General features: G+C 44.6%; 1 protein-coding gene across 3 annotated transcripts in view; it reads right to left on the reverse strand.

Annotated features, from left to right (window-relative positions):
- Positions 1 to 346: 346 nt before the first annotated feature.
- CARD14 (caspase recruitment domain family member 14) overlaps positions 347 to 19,353 on the reverse strand; it is a 91,923-nt gene continuing 72,916 nt past the window's right edge. For all 3 annotated transcript variants that reach the window (XM_066586777.1, XM_066586776.1, XM_066586775.1), the window contains exons 15-21: positions 18,384 to 18,621; positions 14,017 to 14,080; positions 11,674 to 11,764; positions 6,657 to 6,830; positions 3,972 to 4,093; positions 3,690 to 3,805; positions 347 to 1,038 (exon numbers count right to left, since the gene is read on the reverse strand). In XM_066586777.1, the coding sequence (XP_066442874.1) occupies positions 825 to 1,038; positions 3,690 to 3,805; positions 3,972 to 4,093; positions 6,657 to 6,830; positions 11,674 to 11,764; positions 14,017 to 14,080; positions 18,384 to 18,621 (1,019 nt within the window). In that variant the 3' untranslated portion in view covers positions 347 to 824. The remainder of the gene's footprint in view (positions 1,039 to 3,689; positions 3,806 to 3,971; positions 4,094 to 6,656; positions 6,831 to 11,673; positions 11,765 to 14,016; positions 14,081 to 18,383; positions 18,622 to 19,353) is intronic.

The following is a 19,353-nucleotide window of genomic DNA, read 5'->3' on the forward strand; positions in this document are numbered from 1 at the left end:
ATTATCATTTGATCCTCCTTGAAGTGTATGCTTTCTAGTACAAAAAAGTATTGAAATCCATTGCTTGACGTAACCATTGACTATAATTGGTAAAATGTCATTTAAAAATGCATACTTTTAACTACGTTTGACCTTCTTCACTCTTGTGTACATTTTTTTCCCCATGGGACAGAAAAGGGCAGCATACCATGCGTTTCTGTCCCACGAAAAAAGTATTGAAAATATATCCTTTTTTTACATTTAAGTTAATGGAAAATGTATGGCGACGCATGGCTTTATGTTTTCATATGTTTAATGTATATGTTTTAGTTATCAAATGCCTTAAAGGAAAAAAAGTGTCCAACTACAAAACTTTATTAAGAAAAAAGAGTTTATAGTGAAAATCATATGCGTGTTTTAATGTAAACATGGACACAAACATTTAGAAACATACGGCTATTGTGCAGCCCTATAACAGACAGCAGGGAGCACAATTAGTATTTTTTGCCTTCTAAGGTAAAAGTAAAGGTAAAGTCCCCTGATGCAAACACTAAGTTGTGACTGACTCCTAGGGTGATGTCACATCGTGACATTTTCTTGCCAGACTGTTTTTGCAGGGTCATCTTTATCCCCACCAAGCTGGGTACTCATTTTACCGACCTCGGAAGGATGGAAGGCGGGGTTAACCTTGAGCCAGCTACCTGAACCATGTGGGGATACAACTCGCAACCTTCTGGTCATGAGCGAGAGCTTAGGACTGCATTCTGCTGCCCGAACACTTTTACTTTCAGTTCCTGCATGGCTCCTGTACGACTGCACTGGTTTGAAGCCGAAGGGAGGGTATGCTACATGTGCAAAGGTTGATTTTCCAACCAGATAATTCGCTTCTGTTCATCCACAATTGCATCTTTTACGGCGCAGAGAAGAGAGTCTGTGTCACTCCAGCTATCGGGATACACAGTGCTGTACAGACAGGGCAGAGAATCAAGCTCCGCCTCCTCCCTCTGAGCACACTCCAGGAGCAGATCTTCACATTTTCCCCACCACTGACGTGTTTTTCTAAAGAAAGAAAAAAAGCTGTCAAAATTGCACAATATCATAAAAAAGACAAGAAACATCTATCCTTCTATTATTTGTTATAACATAGCATCAAATGTAATCAGCCCTGATATAAGTGTCAACATCAGCGTTATCATAACCAGTAGGGATTGTGCCTGGATGCGGACAAATATTTTTACTCAGACCACAATGCAAGAAAATTGTTGCCGCATGGGGTGGCGTCATGAATTCATCCCTGGCTGACGTGATTGTACCTTTTGCGTCTACGCCCTCTCATTCGACACTAGGCGCCATTGAGTACCTCTTTCCTGGCCCCCATGTTGTTGTCTGTCAAAAATCCCTCAGTGTTTCAGCCACTGCAGACGCCGATCAGAAATTGCTCAGTGTTTAACGTTCCCTTCTTCTCTTCCCTGCTTCAACATCTCTTATGGTGTGTGAACCGATTGGCCAACACGGAGGTATTTCCCCTACTTGGCCAATCAGCCATATTGGATATGTACTTATTCTGGTCCCACCGCTACATGTGGTCTGGTTATTCTTCTCTCTACATGAATGCTGTGCAGATTTCTGTCTGTCTGCCTGGATCCAGCTTTGTCAATGTCTGAGTCCTGTCCAATCTATTCTCCCTTCGTCCAAACAGTTGGCGGAGTCCTGTCCAGTCTGTCCCCTCCATCCGATGGGTTGCTAGAGACCTGTACCATGTCCTGTCTGCTCTTCCTCTGTCTGAAGGGTTGTTGGACACCTGAACTATGTCCTGTCTGCTCCCTCTAGCCAATGTGTTTTTGGACGTCTGAACCATATTCTGTCTGTTCCTTCTGTCCGATGGGTTATTAAGCGCCTGTACCCTGTCCTATCTGAGGTTGGCTTGACATGCTGGTAGCGTCCATGGGGGCACTGTACTTGCTCCCTGCATGAATGTAGCGAAAATGAGAAGTACATGGATAATATGTACCGTAGACATACACAAACAATAAAACATTGTTGCAACGAAGCAACAATAATAAAATACAATTAGGTATCACTCTAAAGAGATGTTTAAATACACTTAGAACAGTCTTGTATACAAGAGTAGAAGGACTTTGTGGAAGTATCAAAAGCAGGGACCAGATCTCATCCGGAGGACTTGACATCTTTCACAGTCCTTATCTAGCAGCTGCTCCAATTACTGCTACTCCCCTCCTCATATTCATAGTTCTGCTTTACATCACTGTCTTATTTGCTGCACTATTCTTATGTCATTTTGTGTATAAATATTGGCTTCGACTAATCCTGACTAATGAGCAGACCTGCAATTTTGGAAACTTTAAAGTAACTACAGTATGGATTCACTATGTTGTGGATTTCGTGAGTGTGACGTGCAGCAAAAGTAAATAGCAAAACTATCACTGGTGAGACTTCTGCAACAAGATATTCCAAGACAAGCAACACAAGCAAGGGTTTAGCATAACTTTGTCTTCTTGTTGTGCCCTTGCTTTTATTGGGGTGTCTAGTCCCGCTAGTCTCGCTATTGACAGTTTCAAAAGCTTTCTACCTGCCATTATCTTTTCAGTTAGCCATCAGAAGACATTAGCAACCGAGTAATCTTGTTTTGTATCTTTTCCATCTGCTGACTAACATGGTACAAATATATTTCTGACACTGTAGAGGCATACAAAAGCATCCATCACCCATAGCGTCCCATTGTAAAAATAACAAGTGTGGAAAACAATTTTTTTTAGTATCCCTCTGTTTAGCAAAACACAGCATGCTGCACTTGCCTTTAACCCTTTCCAATCCAATTTTGGATTCAGGGTGTCCTAAAAGGCTCTCTCTTTTTGCTGTTATACTACGGTGCCATCTGCTGGCTAAAGCCAGTGTGTACACCAGAGAGGCTGGCAATAGACAGTAAGAATACCCTGTCAGAGGTCTTCTGACATTGGAGCTGTACAAGGTTCAATCACAATGTAGGAAGACGTCAGACAGTGGATTGGAAAGGGTTCAAGTTGAAAAAAGGTATGCTTTTGGCCTCTCCCAGTGGAATGGAAGCATATAGATATGTTTACCATATACATTTTTCCCACTAAATGTAGTATTCAGATGAAGTGTACACTAATTCCTTAGAGGGAAAGGCGTCAAAAGGCATCTTTCTATAGGCATCATCTTGATTCGTCCTATAGAAAGAGAGGGAATTTGACGGTTTCTCATTGGTCTGTTGACCTACAACATATTGCAGTTGGTAACGTTCACTAGATTGGCCACCATGATGCAATAAACCAAAATGTGAGTTGTTTTTTTTACATACGACTAGAGATGAGCGAGTAGTGCCTTAGCTGAGTATCTCCCCCGCTCATGACAGGTGAGTTGTGGCAGGGAGACGGGAGGGGGGGGGGAAGAGAGGGAGGGAGAGATCTCCCCGCTCTCCCCCGCCGCTCCCCGCCCCCCGCCCGCCCCTGAATCTTTAGAGACGAACGCAAAGATACTCGGCTAAGGCACTACTCGCTCGAGCAATGTGCCTTAGTGAGTATACTTGCTCAACTCTACATACGACCTATTGCAATTACCACAACAATATTTCATTCAAGGTTGACTGTTTTTTGATCTACGTACGGTTACAGGCTCATAATAGTATATTCCCAAAGTTTATTCATCGACATGCAACAAAAGATACTCACTTTAATTTTTTAGTACTCTTTTCATTCAGTGGGATATGGATTATGATAGGATGTATTCCCACACGAATCAGAGCAGAGAGACAGGAGAGTCCCAGTTCCAAAAGGCAATGTGCATTCTGCATCATAAAAACATATATTAGGTCATACATTATTGCCTACTAAGGGCAATAATAATACTAAAGTGCAATAATAATAATGATATCGATTGGTTCTATTCTCCGTGTATATTTCACGGACACAAAAACATTGAAGCCCTAATAAATATCATTGCTGGGGACTCACCTGCTGGGCGACGGCTTCAATATTCTGCCTGGTGAAGCAGCAGTGTACGCATTCTCCCTCCTTCTCGCCAATGATGTCTCCACGCTGGTATCTTGTTGCATATTCAGCATCTGTCACGCACTCTGAAAATGATATATTTTAACGAGAAATGGTGAATGTGGGCATATAGCACTTCTGTGAATTTATTTCAAGTCTTAAGCTTTTCTGTAACCAAGTCCAGTTTGAGCCAAGTGAATCAATGAAGGGCCTTTTCGTAAGTTGTTTACTCTATAAAAGCTGCATGCTCTAAGTAGATTTCCATGTCTGAAGGAAGGGGAAATTAAAGTTTACCAATTATAAATAAGTCCATTAAAAAAGGGTACGTGCATATTACTCCAAGTTATACAAAGCGGTAACATAGCGCCCAGCACAAAGGGGCCATGCTGGAGCTTTTTTTTGTTGGATTCCAAAGACTGTAATGTAGTGTGCAAATTAATGGTAGGGATTAGAGATGAGCGAGTATACTCGCTAAGGCACATTACTCGAGCAAGTAGTGCCTTAGCCGAGTATCTCCCCGCTCGTCTCTAAAGATTCGGGGGCCGGCAGCGGGCGGGGAGCAGCGGGCGAGAGCGAGGGGGAACGGAGGGGAGATCTCTCTCTCCCTCTCTCCCCCCTGCTCACCGCCGCAATTCACCTGTCACCCGCGCCGGCCCCCGAATCTTTAGAGACGAGCGGGGAGATACTCGGCTAAGGCACTACTCGATCGAGTAATGTGCCTTAGCGAGTATACTTGCTCATCTCTAGTAGGGATTAGAGATGAGCGAGCACACTTGGTTAAGGCAATTACTCGAGCGAGCATCGGTCTTTTCGAGTAACTGCATACTCGTCCACAAAAAATTTGGGGGGTGGCAGGGTGTTTTGCGGAGCGGGGGGGGGAGGTGGGGAGAGATCTCTCTCACTCCCCCCCCCAATTTTTTCAGACGAGTATGCAGTTACCCGAAAAGACCGATGCTCGCTCGAGCAGTTGCCTTAACCGAGTGTGCTCCCTCATCTCTAGTAGGGATGATATAGAGAACTTAGGAAATTCTGTGCTGCCAAACTGTGTATGGCGAGCATTTTATTGTAGTGCCTATTGCAACGTACGCCAATTTTTTTATATGGAATCATAGAATTTTTTTCTGCCCAATTTTAACAATTTGCAGCATGCCTATTGTGTCGCGAATATGCCATGGAGTTTTACCGTAGATTTCACCCTTTGCAAGGCAACAGACCAAATCCATACAAAATCTTTTGTGAGGTCTCCCTAAGGGTGGACACTCGCAAGTGATATTTTTTCCTGCGATGTGACAGCGATGATTATGAAACCAATGATTTTCAATGGTTTCATACTCATTTGTAATTTTTCAATAGAGCTTCACATCACATAGAAGAAATCTGCGATATCACTCAGTGTTTTCAATGGGGCCAGAGGCAGCAGCGCCAGTCCCATTGAAAACATAGGGAGTATATTGTGGACTTCTGCCACAGCTGTCACAGCTGTGGCAGAAGTCCAGGATGCAATCCCACTGCCTAAAACCCACTGCTTTCAATGGGGCCGGCAGCAGCAGCACCGACCCCATTGAAAGCAATGGGATTGCATGCTGGACTTCTGCCACAGCTGTCATAGCTGTCATAGCTGTGGCAGAAGTCAGCGATATACTTCCTATGTTTTCAATTTGCCTCACTGCTTCTAGGAAATAACAGCGCTACACTGAACACCCTATGGTCGTACACAAATCCATAAGGAGTGGAAAAGACTCCATGTGTGACCATACAGCTCCTGTGTATGATGGCACATGAAGGGTTCTGTTATATACATGAGACCTAAGACTCAGTTCTAAGAAGGGTCAGGTAGATCTGCTCCTAGGCTTTGTTCACATATGCATTGTAGTTCTAAAAATATTTTGGTCCGATGTCACCAGTAGAGCAAAGTGTGATTGTTCTCAATAAAGAGAAACCAAGTAATCTTATAGATACGACACCTTTTAATGGCTAACAAAAATACATGATGTTATAGCGAGCTTTCAGACCTCACAGGGTTCATCATCAAGGCATAATGAAAAGTATCCCAACTGGGAAGATAGGTCCTGCCCTATCTTTCCTGCCCGTAATATTAACTATGTGTGGGAAAGATAGGGCAAGTCCTATCTTTTCTCGCCTTTAGTATTAACAGGGCGAGAATACCGCTATTGAAAACGAAACCATTGAAAGCAGTGGTTTTGTTTTGTTCCAGTATGTGGCCATGATAATTATTACCGCATAGCGGGACTAAAACACACCAATGTGAAGAAGCCCTTAGGAACAGAAAAACTGAATGCCAGCCATGGAAGATCTGTCACATGGCAAATGAATGGCACCCAATGGACCGCATTGATTATAATGGGGCCTGTTAGGCTTCTCTGATGCCACCTGCCATATTTCCTATTAAAACACTGCTGCACGATGCACTATTTTGTCCGTGATTTTTGACCAGATTTACCCTGGTGGCTTTGACGCAGATGTGAGCAGAGTCTGAATTAAGTTCTGGTGGTTGTTTTTTTGCATTTTGTATCAACATTATAATATCCAGTGACTTAGCTAATTTTGCCATTATCGCCATCCTAAAGGGAAAATAGCTCACAGAAACACATAGTGCAGAGTAAAATACTATAAGTATAATGGAAATACCGTTGTCACACTTCATGAAATCTTTGTTGGCGCATAGTTTGTCACTCAAAATTCTTCCAAGAAGTGAGGGGACCAGAAGGACTGGACGAGGGACGCCAATCTTGTTGTGGGTGACCAGAGTGTATGGCATTAGTGTTAAGCAACTTCTTCCCAGTGAAGAACTCGTAGTTGGTTCTGAATACAAAAATAGAACATTTTACACACATTCTGAAAAGATAAATGTATTTTAAAAAGAAGTGGAGATTTCTAGTCTTTGCCTGCAACTAACTAGTATTTTATCATTCCAATTTTCTGATGTGGAGAGACTGAATCACATATCAGTGCATAACAAAAATGCCTCATTAGAGATTCACCACAACATTCTATGAGGGCCTCCTGGAATGCTTGTTTCAAGTTGTCACTAGTATAGTATCTCATACTGGAATAATTGTGAAACAAACAAGGATAAGGTGCGTCATTTATGCCTTCAGTCCTCGATGGAAGACAATAGATAAGTTGGGACAACTCTTATCCAGTGCTACAAGAGTAGCTCAGCTTTACGGTACTGTTGTATTATGTCGCCACTGGAAGTGATGGGTGGAGACAAGGCTGAGGCTGCTTCACAGCCAGGTGACGCCCCCAGTCCCTGATTGGCTGCAGGAGTTTCTCACAGTAGCTGATGGGATTCCATGATGATTTGCCGAGGAGGGTAAGTCTTTGTCCCAGCATTGCGCACATCTGCTCCTACACTGCGCCGTGCATAACTGCTGTCTGCTGGGCTGCTACACTCCCCGGCACCCTTACATGTGCACTCACCGCATCCGAAGCGCTGTCCCTGTAGCCATGTCCCCCCTGCGCTGCAACACCTCTAGGGACAACTTCAGTCTGCTCTCACTCGTCCCTGATCCTGCGCTGATCCGGCACTGCCGCTGGATCCTCCCTGCTCGGGCACTGTGCTTGTCCTGTCACTGTTCCTGCAGGAGTGTTCCCACGGGATTGCTGGTGGCGCCGTCAGTTGACTTCCAATGGCGGGCTTCCTGATGTCCCCGCTGTGCTCACCGCTCCTGCACACTCACCGCTGTGCTGTTGAGTGGCGCCAGACGGTAGCAGATAGCAGCAGCACAGCGCGGAGCATAGGAGCCGCTGCGGCCAGCAGCCCAGCACAACGACCCACACAGCTGTTCAACAGGGGCCACCTTAATTTCCTCCGTTGTCGGCCCACCGGTAGCACACAGCAGCAGCTGCAGTAGACATCGGAGCAGGAAGACTATTGCGTAGGGAGGGAGTTTTGTCTTGGATGGAGAGTTAGGCCCAATGTCCACGTGCAGATTTTATTTATAAAATCCGCGCGTGGCCCCCGCACAGGAGATCCGTGCGTCTTGCTGCCCATAGGGATGCATTAGCATCCATAAGGCAGCTAAAAGCATGCGGATGAGATTTCTTGCTGGTGTGCGGTTCGCATGCACAGGAAGAAATTGCAGCATGCTCCATTTTGCTGCGGGTCTCCCGCATGGACGGCTCCCGCGGCTTTCATTGAAGCCTATAGAAGCCGTCCGTATCCGCGGCACAGACGCAGCTGTTTTTCTGCTGTGCCACAGATACACAGGAGAGCAGGAGTTTAAAAAAAAAGGCTGTGCACAGCGCTGCCGGCGTACCGAGCACATCTGCAGGCGGGAAGAAAGACGATCCGGCCTGCACTGAGGAGAGCCCTGCCACGTCCAGAGAGGTAAGTATAATGTCTTTTCCCTCTCCATGGCCGCAGGCATGCACGGATTTCGCTACGGGATTCAGCAGTGAAATCCGTGTGTGCAAGTGGACATGAGGCCTTAGTGTTAGGCTTAGATTATTAGCTGTAAATGCTTCCATGTTACTGCAGGGCCGCTGTCACATCGAAGCATTTAGAGCTAATAATCTAAGCCTAAGGGCTCCTGCACGTTTTTCTTGCATGTTTTTTTCCCTTGATTGTCAATGGGACTTTCTAATGTTAAAAACGCATCACAAGCTGGTGGTTTGCAACTTTTGTGCGATGCGTTTTAACATTAGAAAGTCCCATCGACAATCGTGTGAAAAAACCGCAGCGATATCGCATGAAAAAAACGCGCAAGAAAAACGCAAGTGCGCAGGAGCCCTAACACTGAAACTAACCCTCACCCTCTGTCCAAGCCAAAACTGGTACTAATGTATCTTGTCTCTTGCAGCCAATCAGGGACTGAGGGTGTCACCTGGCTGTCAAGCAGCCTCAGGCTTGTCTCCACCCATCACTTCCGGTGGCGACATAATACAACAGCACCCAGCTTTACTTATGGGTAAAAACTGACAGTTAAATGTACAGTATTCAGATTAGGAAGGAGGCATTAAAAGGGAAAGAGAAATTATGCAAATATATCAATGGTTCAAAGAAGGAAAATGTATCTGTTAAAATAGTAACTTAGCACCCTTTGAAGCTACAGTAGAGGAATAAGGGTCACCTGCTATTCTCAACAATGTTCTTTCCAATATTTGACTTGTATATCTTTGCTAGATTAGTGAAGCTTTATTAAAGGTGTTTTCCTACAACTTAAAATTGCTTCACAACCCCTGTCTTTCCTGGTTGCTGCTGACCAGGACATGTGGCTGCTGCAGCCAATCACTGGCCACAGCACTGACCTTCTATAGCCAGTGATTGGCTGCAGCTGTCACATGTCCTGGTCAGCAGCAACCAGGAAGGACAAAGTGGTTGTGAAGCAGTTTCAAGTCCTGGGAAAACACCTTTAACCCCTTGAGTGGCGGGTTTCCTACCACCCTGTCAGACCCACCAGGGCAGGTTTTTTAAAATGGTCTAATCATTGAATTTCAACTAATTTTGTAGTTGCGTCTCAAGAGCCCTAACCTTTTCATTTTTCCATTGACATGGCCATGTAAGGGCTTGTTTTCTGCGGGACAAGTTGTGATTTTTTAAACAGGGGGGAGGAAAAAAAGAAATGGGGAAAAAAGAAAAAAAGGGGCCATGTCATTAAGGGGTTAAATAATGTATTAACTTCCTTCTCTGGGTCATTAGGACGCATGGATACCACATGTGTGATTGTATTTTTGATTTTTTACAAAGTAAAGGGAGACGAGTGTTTTTATTATTTTTTTTAAATAATTTTTTTACTTTTATTTTTGTCCCTTTAGGGGACTTCCACAGGGACCCATCAGGACCCCCTGATCACATTCCGTGGGGGCCGATGGTGACAGCCCTTTACATGCTGCGGTGACAGCCCTTTACATGCTGCAGTCAAATAGACTGCAGCATGTTAATGGTTAACACAGCAGAGATCAGAGGTTTTCTCTGATCTCTGCTGTAAGAGCTGGTACCTAGCTGTCCTCTGACAGCCAAGCACCAGCTCTCCCTGCCACAGAGACCATCGGCTTGCTTCTGACAAGCCGATGGTCTCTATGGCAACCTGTAAACAAAGCAGGAGACTTAGAAGCAGGAGATTGCCGGCAGATCGGCAATATCTTCTGCTGGTTTTTCAAAGCCCTTGCTTTGTTCTCTGTGGGTCTTTGCAGGCAGAGCACAATGCCACAGCTTGTGGCATTGTGCTCTGTAGCTCCCATAGTGATACATAGCCCGGAAATCTTCCGGGCTATATCACTATCGGCAGTGGAGCTCGTCCCGGAAAATTTCCGGGCGTGCCACTCAAGGGGTTAAGGTGTTTCCTTTAACTTAATATGTATGTATCATAATATACAACTTTTCCGATTTCACATTATATATACTGGGAACTTTACCATATATTGGAGTCTGTAAGACTATATTCCCAGCTCTTTAGTATAGTACCAGATAGTACATATGTACTTTAGGATTTTGTAAAAACTATGGTATTCTGACCCGACTCACCTATCCTAGGAGGGGGACAGAAATTGAGTTATTTATGGAAATGATTTTCCTAAATAGATACATTCCAAAATCTTAGTATATTGTAAACGATTACGGGCAATAAGAGATAAATGGCCTTAAAATGATAAAGGTATTTACTAGAGATGAGCGAGTATACTCGCTAAGGCACATTACTCGAGTGAGTAGTGCCTTAGCCGAGTATCTCCCCGCTCGTCTCTAAAGATTCGGGGCCGGCACGGGTGACAGGTGAGTTGCGGCGGGGAGCGGGGGGGAGAGAGGGAGAGATCTCCCCTCCGTTCCTCCCTGATCTCCCCCACCACTCCCCGCTCCCCGCCGGCCCCCGAATCTTTAGAGACGAGCGGGGAGATACTCGGCTAAGGCACTACTCGCTCGAGTAATGTGCCTTAGCAAGTATACTCGCTTATCTCTAGTATTTACTTCCCATATATGTACTACAATCTGTAAAGTGCCTATTCCGATTTCAACCAAGCTACTTCCTTTTCCAAGAACACCATAGTAATACCAGGGCAGATTAATCTAAGTACATCGGGGGTCATTTTTAAGACCTGTGTTTCATATGCTAGTGTTAGTATGAACCCTGCTAGAGTAAGAGGCAGCAATTATATTAAGAGGCACACCCCACCTAATACATACGATGCATCTCGGGCCGTCCATGCATCAGGAAAGAAATCTATACTAGTTATGAGCTGAAGTAGATTTTTGGTATAATTAATGTCTGCTTCTGGTGTACATTATAGTTTAATCTGGTAGACTGGGGAGTCACGCCCCTCCCGCTAAGCCATGCCCACTTTCTTAAAAAAAAAATGGTGTGAATCTGAAAAAGTAGCCCTTTTTTTTTGCACAAAAATGTGAAATTTACTACTTTTTTAGATAAGACCTTGAAAACCCTATCTTAAATATTTATGCTTGTGCTGCTGATTTATGTTAGAAATTAATTTCTATCCTGATATTGCTTAGTCAGTTCTGCGACTATTTTAGCGTTCCATGTAATAAAACATTATGAGAACTGTCCTACAATAGCCATACCCTGTATCGCATTACCCGTCAGGTAAAGAAAGGAATCAGAGTTTAGCTAGACAAATATTACCAATACCATTAAAATTCAAATATGTGGTGAATGAGGACCATACAAAAGCGATTCATTATTTATTGTACCTTCACATCTGCACGTGCCACAATTTAGAGACGTCCAGAGTAAGTGAGAACTGCAGCGGTCAGTGCTGATGATTCGGACATGCTTTTTAGGCTGGGGAGAGAATAGCTGATAGGTTACATTAGAAGTAAAATGTCTCATGGGATGAGTACGGAAATTTAAAAAATGTATTAACCCTTTCCAATCCAATTTTGGATTCAGGGTTTCCTAAGAGGTTTTCTCCTTTTGCTGTTATACAACAGTGCCATCTGCTGGCTAAAGCCAGTGTGTGTGCGCCAGAGAGGCTCCGACAGCGGAGTGGCTGGCAATAGAAGACAGTAAGAATACCCTGTCGGACGTCTTCTGACATTGAAGCTGTACAAGCTTCAATCAGAATGTAGGAAGATGTCAAACAGTGGAGTGGAAAGGGTTCATAGGTTTTTGAAGCTGGAAAAATAGATGGTGTGATTGATATTTGCTCCAAATAACAAATATATTATACTTCACTGTAAAACAATCTAGAAACAAAGCAGCAATTCACTTTCTAACTACAATAGTGGGGCTGATTTATTAATTAAATAGTGTAAATTTATCACAGTGACTGCTTAGTTTATGTCAAATTATGCTACAAATTTGGAGCAGTTTTAGGGTCACAACCTCACTTACACGCCATGTCCCCTCTTCCGTGAAGCCATGCCCCATTATCAGATGTGTTGAAAAAAGTATCCAAAGGTATCTAAAACACATTATGAGGCTTTATTCATACGAGCGTATATGGGCCGCCATTTTCATGGGCGGCCAATATACGCTACCATCTGATACATTGGATTCCAATGCATCAGATCACATGGACGTATTTCCGCGGTGTAAAAGCACCTGGCCGGCCAATGTAGCACCAGGCGCTTTTACGCCGGCCAGGAAAGATAGTCCTGGAACTATCTTTCTGTCTGGAATACGTCGGCAGTTGCATAGACACCTATGGGAGCCAATGACAGCGGCTGGAGAAGGGAGGTGGCAGGGAGTTTAGCAGTGTGACTGCTAAACTCCCTTCCCCTTCTCTCCTCTTCTCCGCCCTTGCTGGTTGTTTGCAATGGGAGGGGGCAAAGCTAGTTGCTAAGCTCCCACCCTGTCTCGCCTCTCCAATTGCTGGCTGCCAACAAGTGGCGGACAAGGGGCGGGAGCTTAGCACACTAGCTTCCGCCCCATCCCGCCTCCTTCCCTTGCCAAGAGCTGGCGAGAGGGGGGGGGGGGCAGCTTTTACAGAGCTTAACTGTCTCCCTCCACTCAACGGCATTGCGGTCTCGGCATATATGTGCCAGACCCGGGCTGTCTGAACGGGCGCACAAATGTTAGCTTTGTGTGCCTGTTCACGCATATGGTGCCGATGGGCGAACATAAGAACGCTAACGCCCGTGTAAAAGAGCCCTAAGGGTGGCATCGCACGAGCGCTTGTACAAATACAGTGTATTTGCACATGACCGAGGTTTGAAGAGTACCATAATCAGCACATTGTGCCGTGTCTGCGCATATTACTGTAATTTTTGCGCATGCAAGGCCAGTTCACAAGCATGCGTGACACACCCTTACTATGGGAATTAATGGCTATTTAAGCCAAGTAAGATGTCTTCTATTTCCTGTGTTTTGTGCAGTGTCACACCCTTCCCCTCCCGTTGACATCTATAGCACTAGAGCAGGTCCTGTTTGTTTGCGCGCACATGAAATGAACCCACTGAAATCAGCGACTTCTATTCTCTGTATTTAGCGTGCTCAGATTTTGCATGCGCAAATACCTGCACAAACACGGCTGTGTCACACCGCCCTGAGACTCCATTCACACGGGGCAGTTAGGTTGCAATAAAAACGCACCAAAAAGTGCATTTGCAAATCTGCATGCGTTTTTTGCCACATTTTACTACAAACATTGTAAAAACACACATGGATTCACCAATGCACTTTTTGGTGCGTTTTTATTGCAACCGAACTGCCAGTGTGAATGGAGCTTTACTGTGTACTCCGTGTTACATGCATGCAATACACAGTCCCCAAGCGCCCATGTGAGAGCAGCCTTACAGTACAGTGCTAGTGAACAGGGTTTTACAACGGCCTTTTCACATGCAGAGGATTTTCGAGGACACGCTGAGGGCAGAATTGGGTGTAGGGGAGCTGAAGCAAAACTGCTTATAACTATATGAGTTTTATCATGATTGGGATAATGGCTATAAAAAACTGCGATTGTGCTAAAACAACTGCAAGAACTGCGTATTCTGTATCTACTTGTATCTCTGGTGCAGTAGTGCAGCCCTCTAGTGCTCTGTGGGAAAACAGCCTAATTCATGCAATTGTTCATCACTTCTTTTACTACTCACCATACGTGGCATCCCATTTTGCCAAGTCATGCGCTGGATGGATGCTATTAATTGCTGCTGCGCCCTGTTACATAAGAACACGGGAATTAAAGGATACATTTCTGTAACGCAGAACTGAACAGTGTAAACTTATAAACTAAAAGGCTCTTTAGTGGTTTCTAATCCAATTCGTATCCTGGTTTTCCTAGGGGGCTTACTCTTTTTCTGGTGTTATTCAATGGCGCTATATGCTGGCTAAAGCCAGTACTGCATGAGGTGACACGTTGAATAGGCTCAGACAGCAGAGAGGCTGGCAATATACAGTAAGAGAGCCCCGACAGACGTCTTCCAACATCGGAGCTGTACAGCCTTAAATTATATTGTCTTCAGAGGTCAGACAGTGGATTGGAAAGGGTTAAGAGAGTTCTGTATCCTGGCTGTCCAGGGGACGAATACCTAACTGTTTCTCTTATTGCCTATCCACCACCTTTCATCACTGAGTAACCCTTCTGGATCACAATGGCAGCCCTGGACCATAATCAGCACCCGTGCTCAGTAGTTAACTTGAAACCTACTCCCCATTTACCATTTATTCATGCAAGGAACAGTATCTGCTGCAGGGTGGAATATCAATGTATCATTAGGGTTGCTTATCACTGGCATATGTGCAAAAACGCACACGTTAGCACAATGTATTTGCACCGTGAAAGTCGTGCTTTTACTTTACTTTTATGCACTGACAGAGACATTTCATATGGGACACATCCGTCTCATGATTTAAAAGGCCATGTAGCCTAATTAGTTCCAGATGTGTTCTTTTTCCCATGAAATTGCGCAGTATAATGCGCAATTATGCAGGTATTGGGTGCGCATTTGTGCACCTCCATAGACTTCTATGGGGCTTTTGGTGCTCAAATGCGTGCTAAAATAGAGCATGCTGCGTTTATCTCTTGCGTGCTAGGTGCACGCGCAAAAATGGAAGTTAGAATGAAACCATTGGGTTCTATTCTCTTTGTATTGCGCGGAGATTAGACTCACAAGGCTGATAGCCTTTTAATCCACGGAAAGGGGGGTGTTGAGCACTCGTGTTAACTGGTCATGCTTGCGCAAAAAGTACAGTATGTTGTGCAAACACGTGCACAAATGTACCTCGTCCAACCGCGGTCATGCAGAAATACGTTGCGCTGCAGCGAACGTATTTGCGCATACGGTCGTGTGAATAGACTTATATTCCGATTCACAAAGTCCACTCAAACTGAAGGAATTGAGGCCCTGTCTTAGAACAGATCTCTCTGGTTCCATCAGACTAGAGACGCCTAGCTCTAATCTTTTAACCCCTTCTTCCCAGGACAACTCACTGATGTAATCTCTTTTTAGAAAATATCAATATTGAATCAGAGCTCCATTTTTCTCCTACGGAGCTTACTAAGCTATGATAGCAATCCATGATATCTGTGCAGTGAGCACAGCATCACATCACATTAGCAGGTCCATATGTGCTCGTTCGATAGTCTCCTAAATAAGATTATATCTCTAGACCCAGGGATGCAGAACTGTAATCTGCTTTATTATATTTGCAGCAGGAATCTGTCTAATCATCAGGAACAGTGATTATTGCTTGTGCCCGGCCTTCTCTACAAATGTCCAGGTAATTGCATCATACGGCCAGTATGAGAAAGCGTATCATCAAGACTAATAGCTGAATTCGCAAGCAACAGAACAGGTCTCAGACTGCACATACAATTCCTTAAAGGGAACCTAAATAGAAAACAAATTCGGTATTATGTTAGCCAGTGGAACAAAATGTTATTGCTCTCATTAAGCTGATCGATGGGGATCCGAATTGGCGGACCACCGCAGATCAACTATTGGTGACTAGGGATGAGTGAGTATACTCACTAAGGCACTACTCGCTCGAGTAATGTGCCTTAGCCTAGTATCTACCTGCTCGTCCCTAAAGATTCAGGGGCCGCCGCAGCTGACAGGTGAGTTGCGGCGGGGAGCAGGGGAGAGCGGGGGGGAGAGAGGGAGAGAGAGATCTCCCCTCCGTTCCTCCCTGCTCTCCCCCGCAGCTCCCCGCCCCGCGCCGGCCCCCGAGTGGGGAGATACTCGGCTAAGGCACATTACTCGAGCGAGTAGTGCCTTAGCGAGTATACTCGCTCATCCCTATTGGTGACCTATCCTGAGGATAGGTCATCAATAGTAAAAGTCCTGGACAACCCCTGATCGGCAGGGTTCCCAAGCGGCAGGCCCTTGCCATTCAACTCCTGATGACCTATCTTGAGGATAGGTCATCGGTAGTAAAAGTCCCGGACAACCCCTGATCGGCAGGGTTCCCAAGCGGCAGGCCCTTGCCATTCAACTCTTGATGACCTATCCTGAGGATAGGTCATCAATAGTAAAAGTCCTGGACAACCCCTGATCGGCAGGGTTCCCAAGCGGCAGGCCCTTGCCATTCAACTCCTGATGACCTATCTTGAGGATAGGTCATCAGTAGTAAAAGTCCCGGACAACCCCTGATCGGCAGGGTTCCCAAGCGGCAGGCCCTTGCCATTCAACTCCTGATGACCTATCTTGAGGATAGGTCATCAGTAGTAAAAGTCCTGGACAACCCCTGATCGGCAGGGTTCCCAAGTGGCAGGCGCTTGCCATTCAACTCTTGATGACCTACCCTGAGGACAGGTAGTCAATAGTAAAAGTCACGGACGACCCCTTAAAGAGTTAATGTGAAATGATGCTGCCACAGATGTCTCCAATGATATGTGAAATCTACCCACCATACCCCATTTTCGAGCCACTGATTGTAATATATGGGCAGTACCCACAAGATCACTGTCACATAAATATCTGTCACAGAGTGTAACCTAACACTTGTCTGTGATGTATATACCTGTCACTGGTTGTTAATGGGTTAAGACAAAACCAGGTATCATTGAAATGTAAATCTTTCTTTCTTAAATGGTCACTAACCTTTCAACAAACTTTGCATAAATCAGTAGTACAGGTAAATATAGGAAACGATGTAATATCAGAGAAAAGTAATCCTAAGGATCTTCAATTAATCAGTGCCAACATGTTCTACAGCACTTTACACACCAAAGGGTACATGTTTGGGCAAACTCACATTACATATACTGTAATATTAAACTATTTGAACAGTAGGGATGAGGGTCCTGCTCGCATGAGGTAAAACTGCTTGTTCTGTGCCGTGGTCAGCCATAATTTATTAAGAGGGCAATATATAGAAAACTAACCCAGCTGTGTAGGTCCCAAGCCCGGATAAATGAGGAGGGGTGGAGTAAGCAATGGCAAACTACTCCACTGTTTCTGCCAATATACTTTATGGATCACAGCAAAGCATTTTCAAACATGGTGCCGGAAGGTGGGCCCCCATGGCCAAAAACCACCCAACAAGCCACCAGGGAAGAACAAGGACGAAGTTCAAGTAGCTTGGGCATTTGTGACACAAGCTGGACAAATCAGCAAAATTGATGCTTTCCAACTGCGTATACCATGGATGACAATGGTCACCAACAAGATGGTCCTAGAGCGTATCAAACCAAAGATATCGCTAGAGAGCAAAATCACTAAACAACGACTCTCAAAGTTTAGACATATTATGAGAGCCAATTCTCTGGAAACAACATTGATCCTTGGCACAGCTAGTGGGTCGCAAAGAAGAGGACGCCAAAGAACATACTCTCTCTCCTAAACTCTTCACTCACTCTGCTAAAATCTGTCTTCGTAGACAAAATGGACTAACATCTCACTGACAGATCAGATTACATGTTGCCAATAGAAGTTTATGAAGAGGAGAGGGGGAAGAGTGAAGGGGAGTTTCACACCAGACATGCTGCTACAGCTAATAGTGTTTTACCTTCTCAGCTATTGAAATCAAATCTAAACTGCTCAGTACTTCTTCATGATGTTCTCCATGCTGCTGCTTCTCTACACATGTGAGATAAAGATAGGGGAGTAGAATCTGTTCTACTTTCTGTGTGCAGTGTATGGGAGACATCATAGCAGCTGGTCTTCACCTACCAGCTCAGGGAAAGCTAAGAGTTAGAGATGGAGCCCGCTTGGAAAACTGACCAACACAAGTTATATAATATACAGTGTTAAATGGCAACTTATTCTGAAAAGTCACCGTTACTGAGCAGTAAGGCCTATCGTGGAAATGTATAAATAACATACCCATACATTGGATTAAAAAATGTTTATTTAGAAAGTTCTGAAGCTGGTATTAAATATCACATGTCAAATTACTAGCCCATTTCATATGTGTTCTGGGTATGAATAAAACAACTCACTATAAAACGGAAAAAGAAAACTATCCAAAAGCATATGATTTTTTTTTTATTGTAAAGCAGTAAATTTTCTATACTTACTGTCGATAGTTGGGAATTATCCCTGATTCTCCATCCTTCATAGTGTAAGCATTAACTCTGTGAGCAAACCACTGGCAACGATTTTTGTACATGGTATCTGTGATATGTAAAATTTCTCCACATTGTACTTGCAGGCCACCCTCAAAACGCGCGGGCATTGAAAGATTTACGCGGACATAAAATGAGTCCCCAGAAGTTAATATGCCGGTATCCATACTATTCAGCAGCTTTCGATAATCTGAAATGATAAAAAAAATTGGAAATATTTATCGGTTGAGTTTCTTTTACCCATAAGGGTCTACTTTTAAAAGAAACCTGTCACAACCGATAAAAAACTTAAAGTAAGTTATGGTGCACAAAGGCCAGGTCCCGAGGAGTCCAGGGATGTACATTTTACACTTACACAGCTCCCTGCTCCCACGCTGTCCCCCATGGTGCGCTAACAGTGCAGCGGACTTATCCCTGCAGGCTGCGCATGTGCACTCCCATTGTTCTCTATCTGAGTTCATGCGCACCAACTTCCATGGGTGATCCAGGTAAGTATGAAACATAAACCTCTGGACTCCTTGGAAGTGGTCTTATGAACACCATAACTTAGGTTATGGTGCTCATAGGTGATGACCGGTTCCTTTTAAGATACAATCTCTCTTCTATCTGGTGTGCTTTATTTATGCTCCATTTAGACGGGACGAATGTTGGGCAAACGATGCCCAACACTTGTCCCCGCATACTCTCGCTCCCATGCTGTTGCATAGAGCAGCCAGCAGGGTGCCGGGGAGGCTGCAAGAGATTTCTCTCCTCGCGCTCCCCCGCCCCTCTCCATTGACTTAACATAGCGGCTGTTCAATACTGAACGGCTGCTATTTACACTGAACGATGATCGTTCAGCTGATCGTCCATCGTTTATGCAGCATAAACCATGGACGATAGACGATAAACTGAACGCTTATCGTTCAGTGTAAATAGCAGC

The sequence above is a fragment of the Eleutherodactylus coqui genome, chromosome 13 (assembly GCF_035609145.1).
Source record: "Eleutherodactylus coqui strain aEleCoq1 chromosome 13, aEleCoq1.hap1, whole genome shotgun sequence".
NCBI classification, from domain to species: Eukaryota; Metazoa; Chordata; class Amphibia; order Anura; family Eleutherodactylidae; genus Eleutherodactylus; species Eleutherodactylus coqui.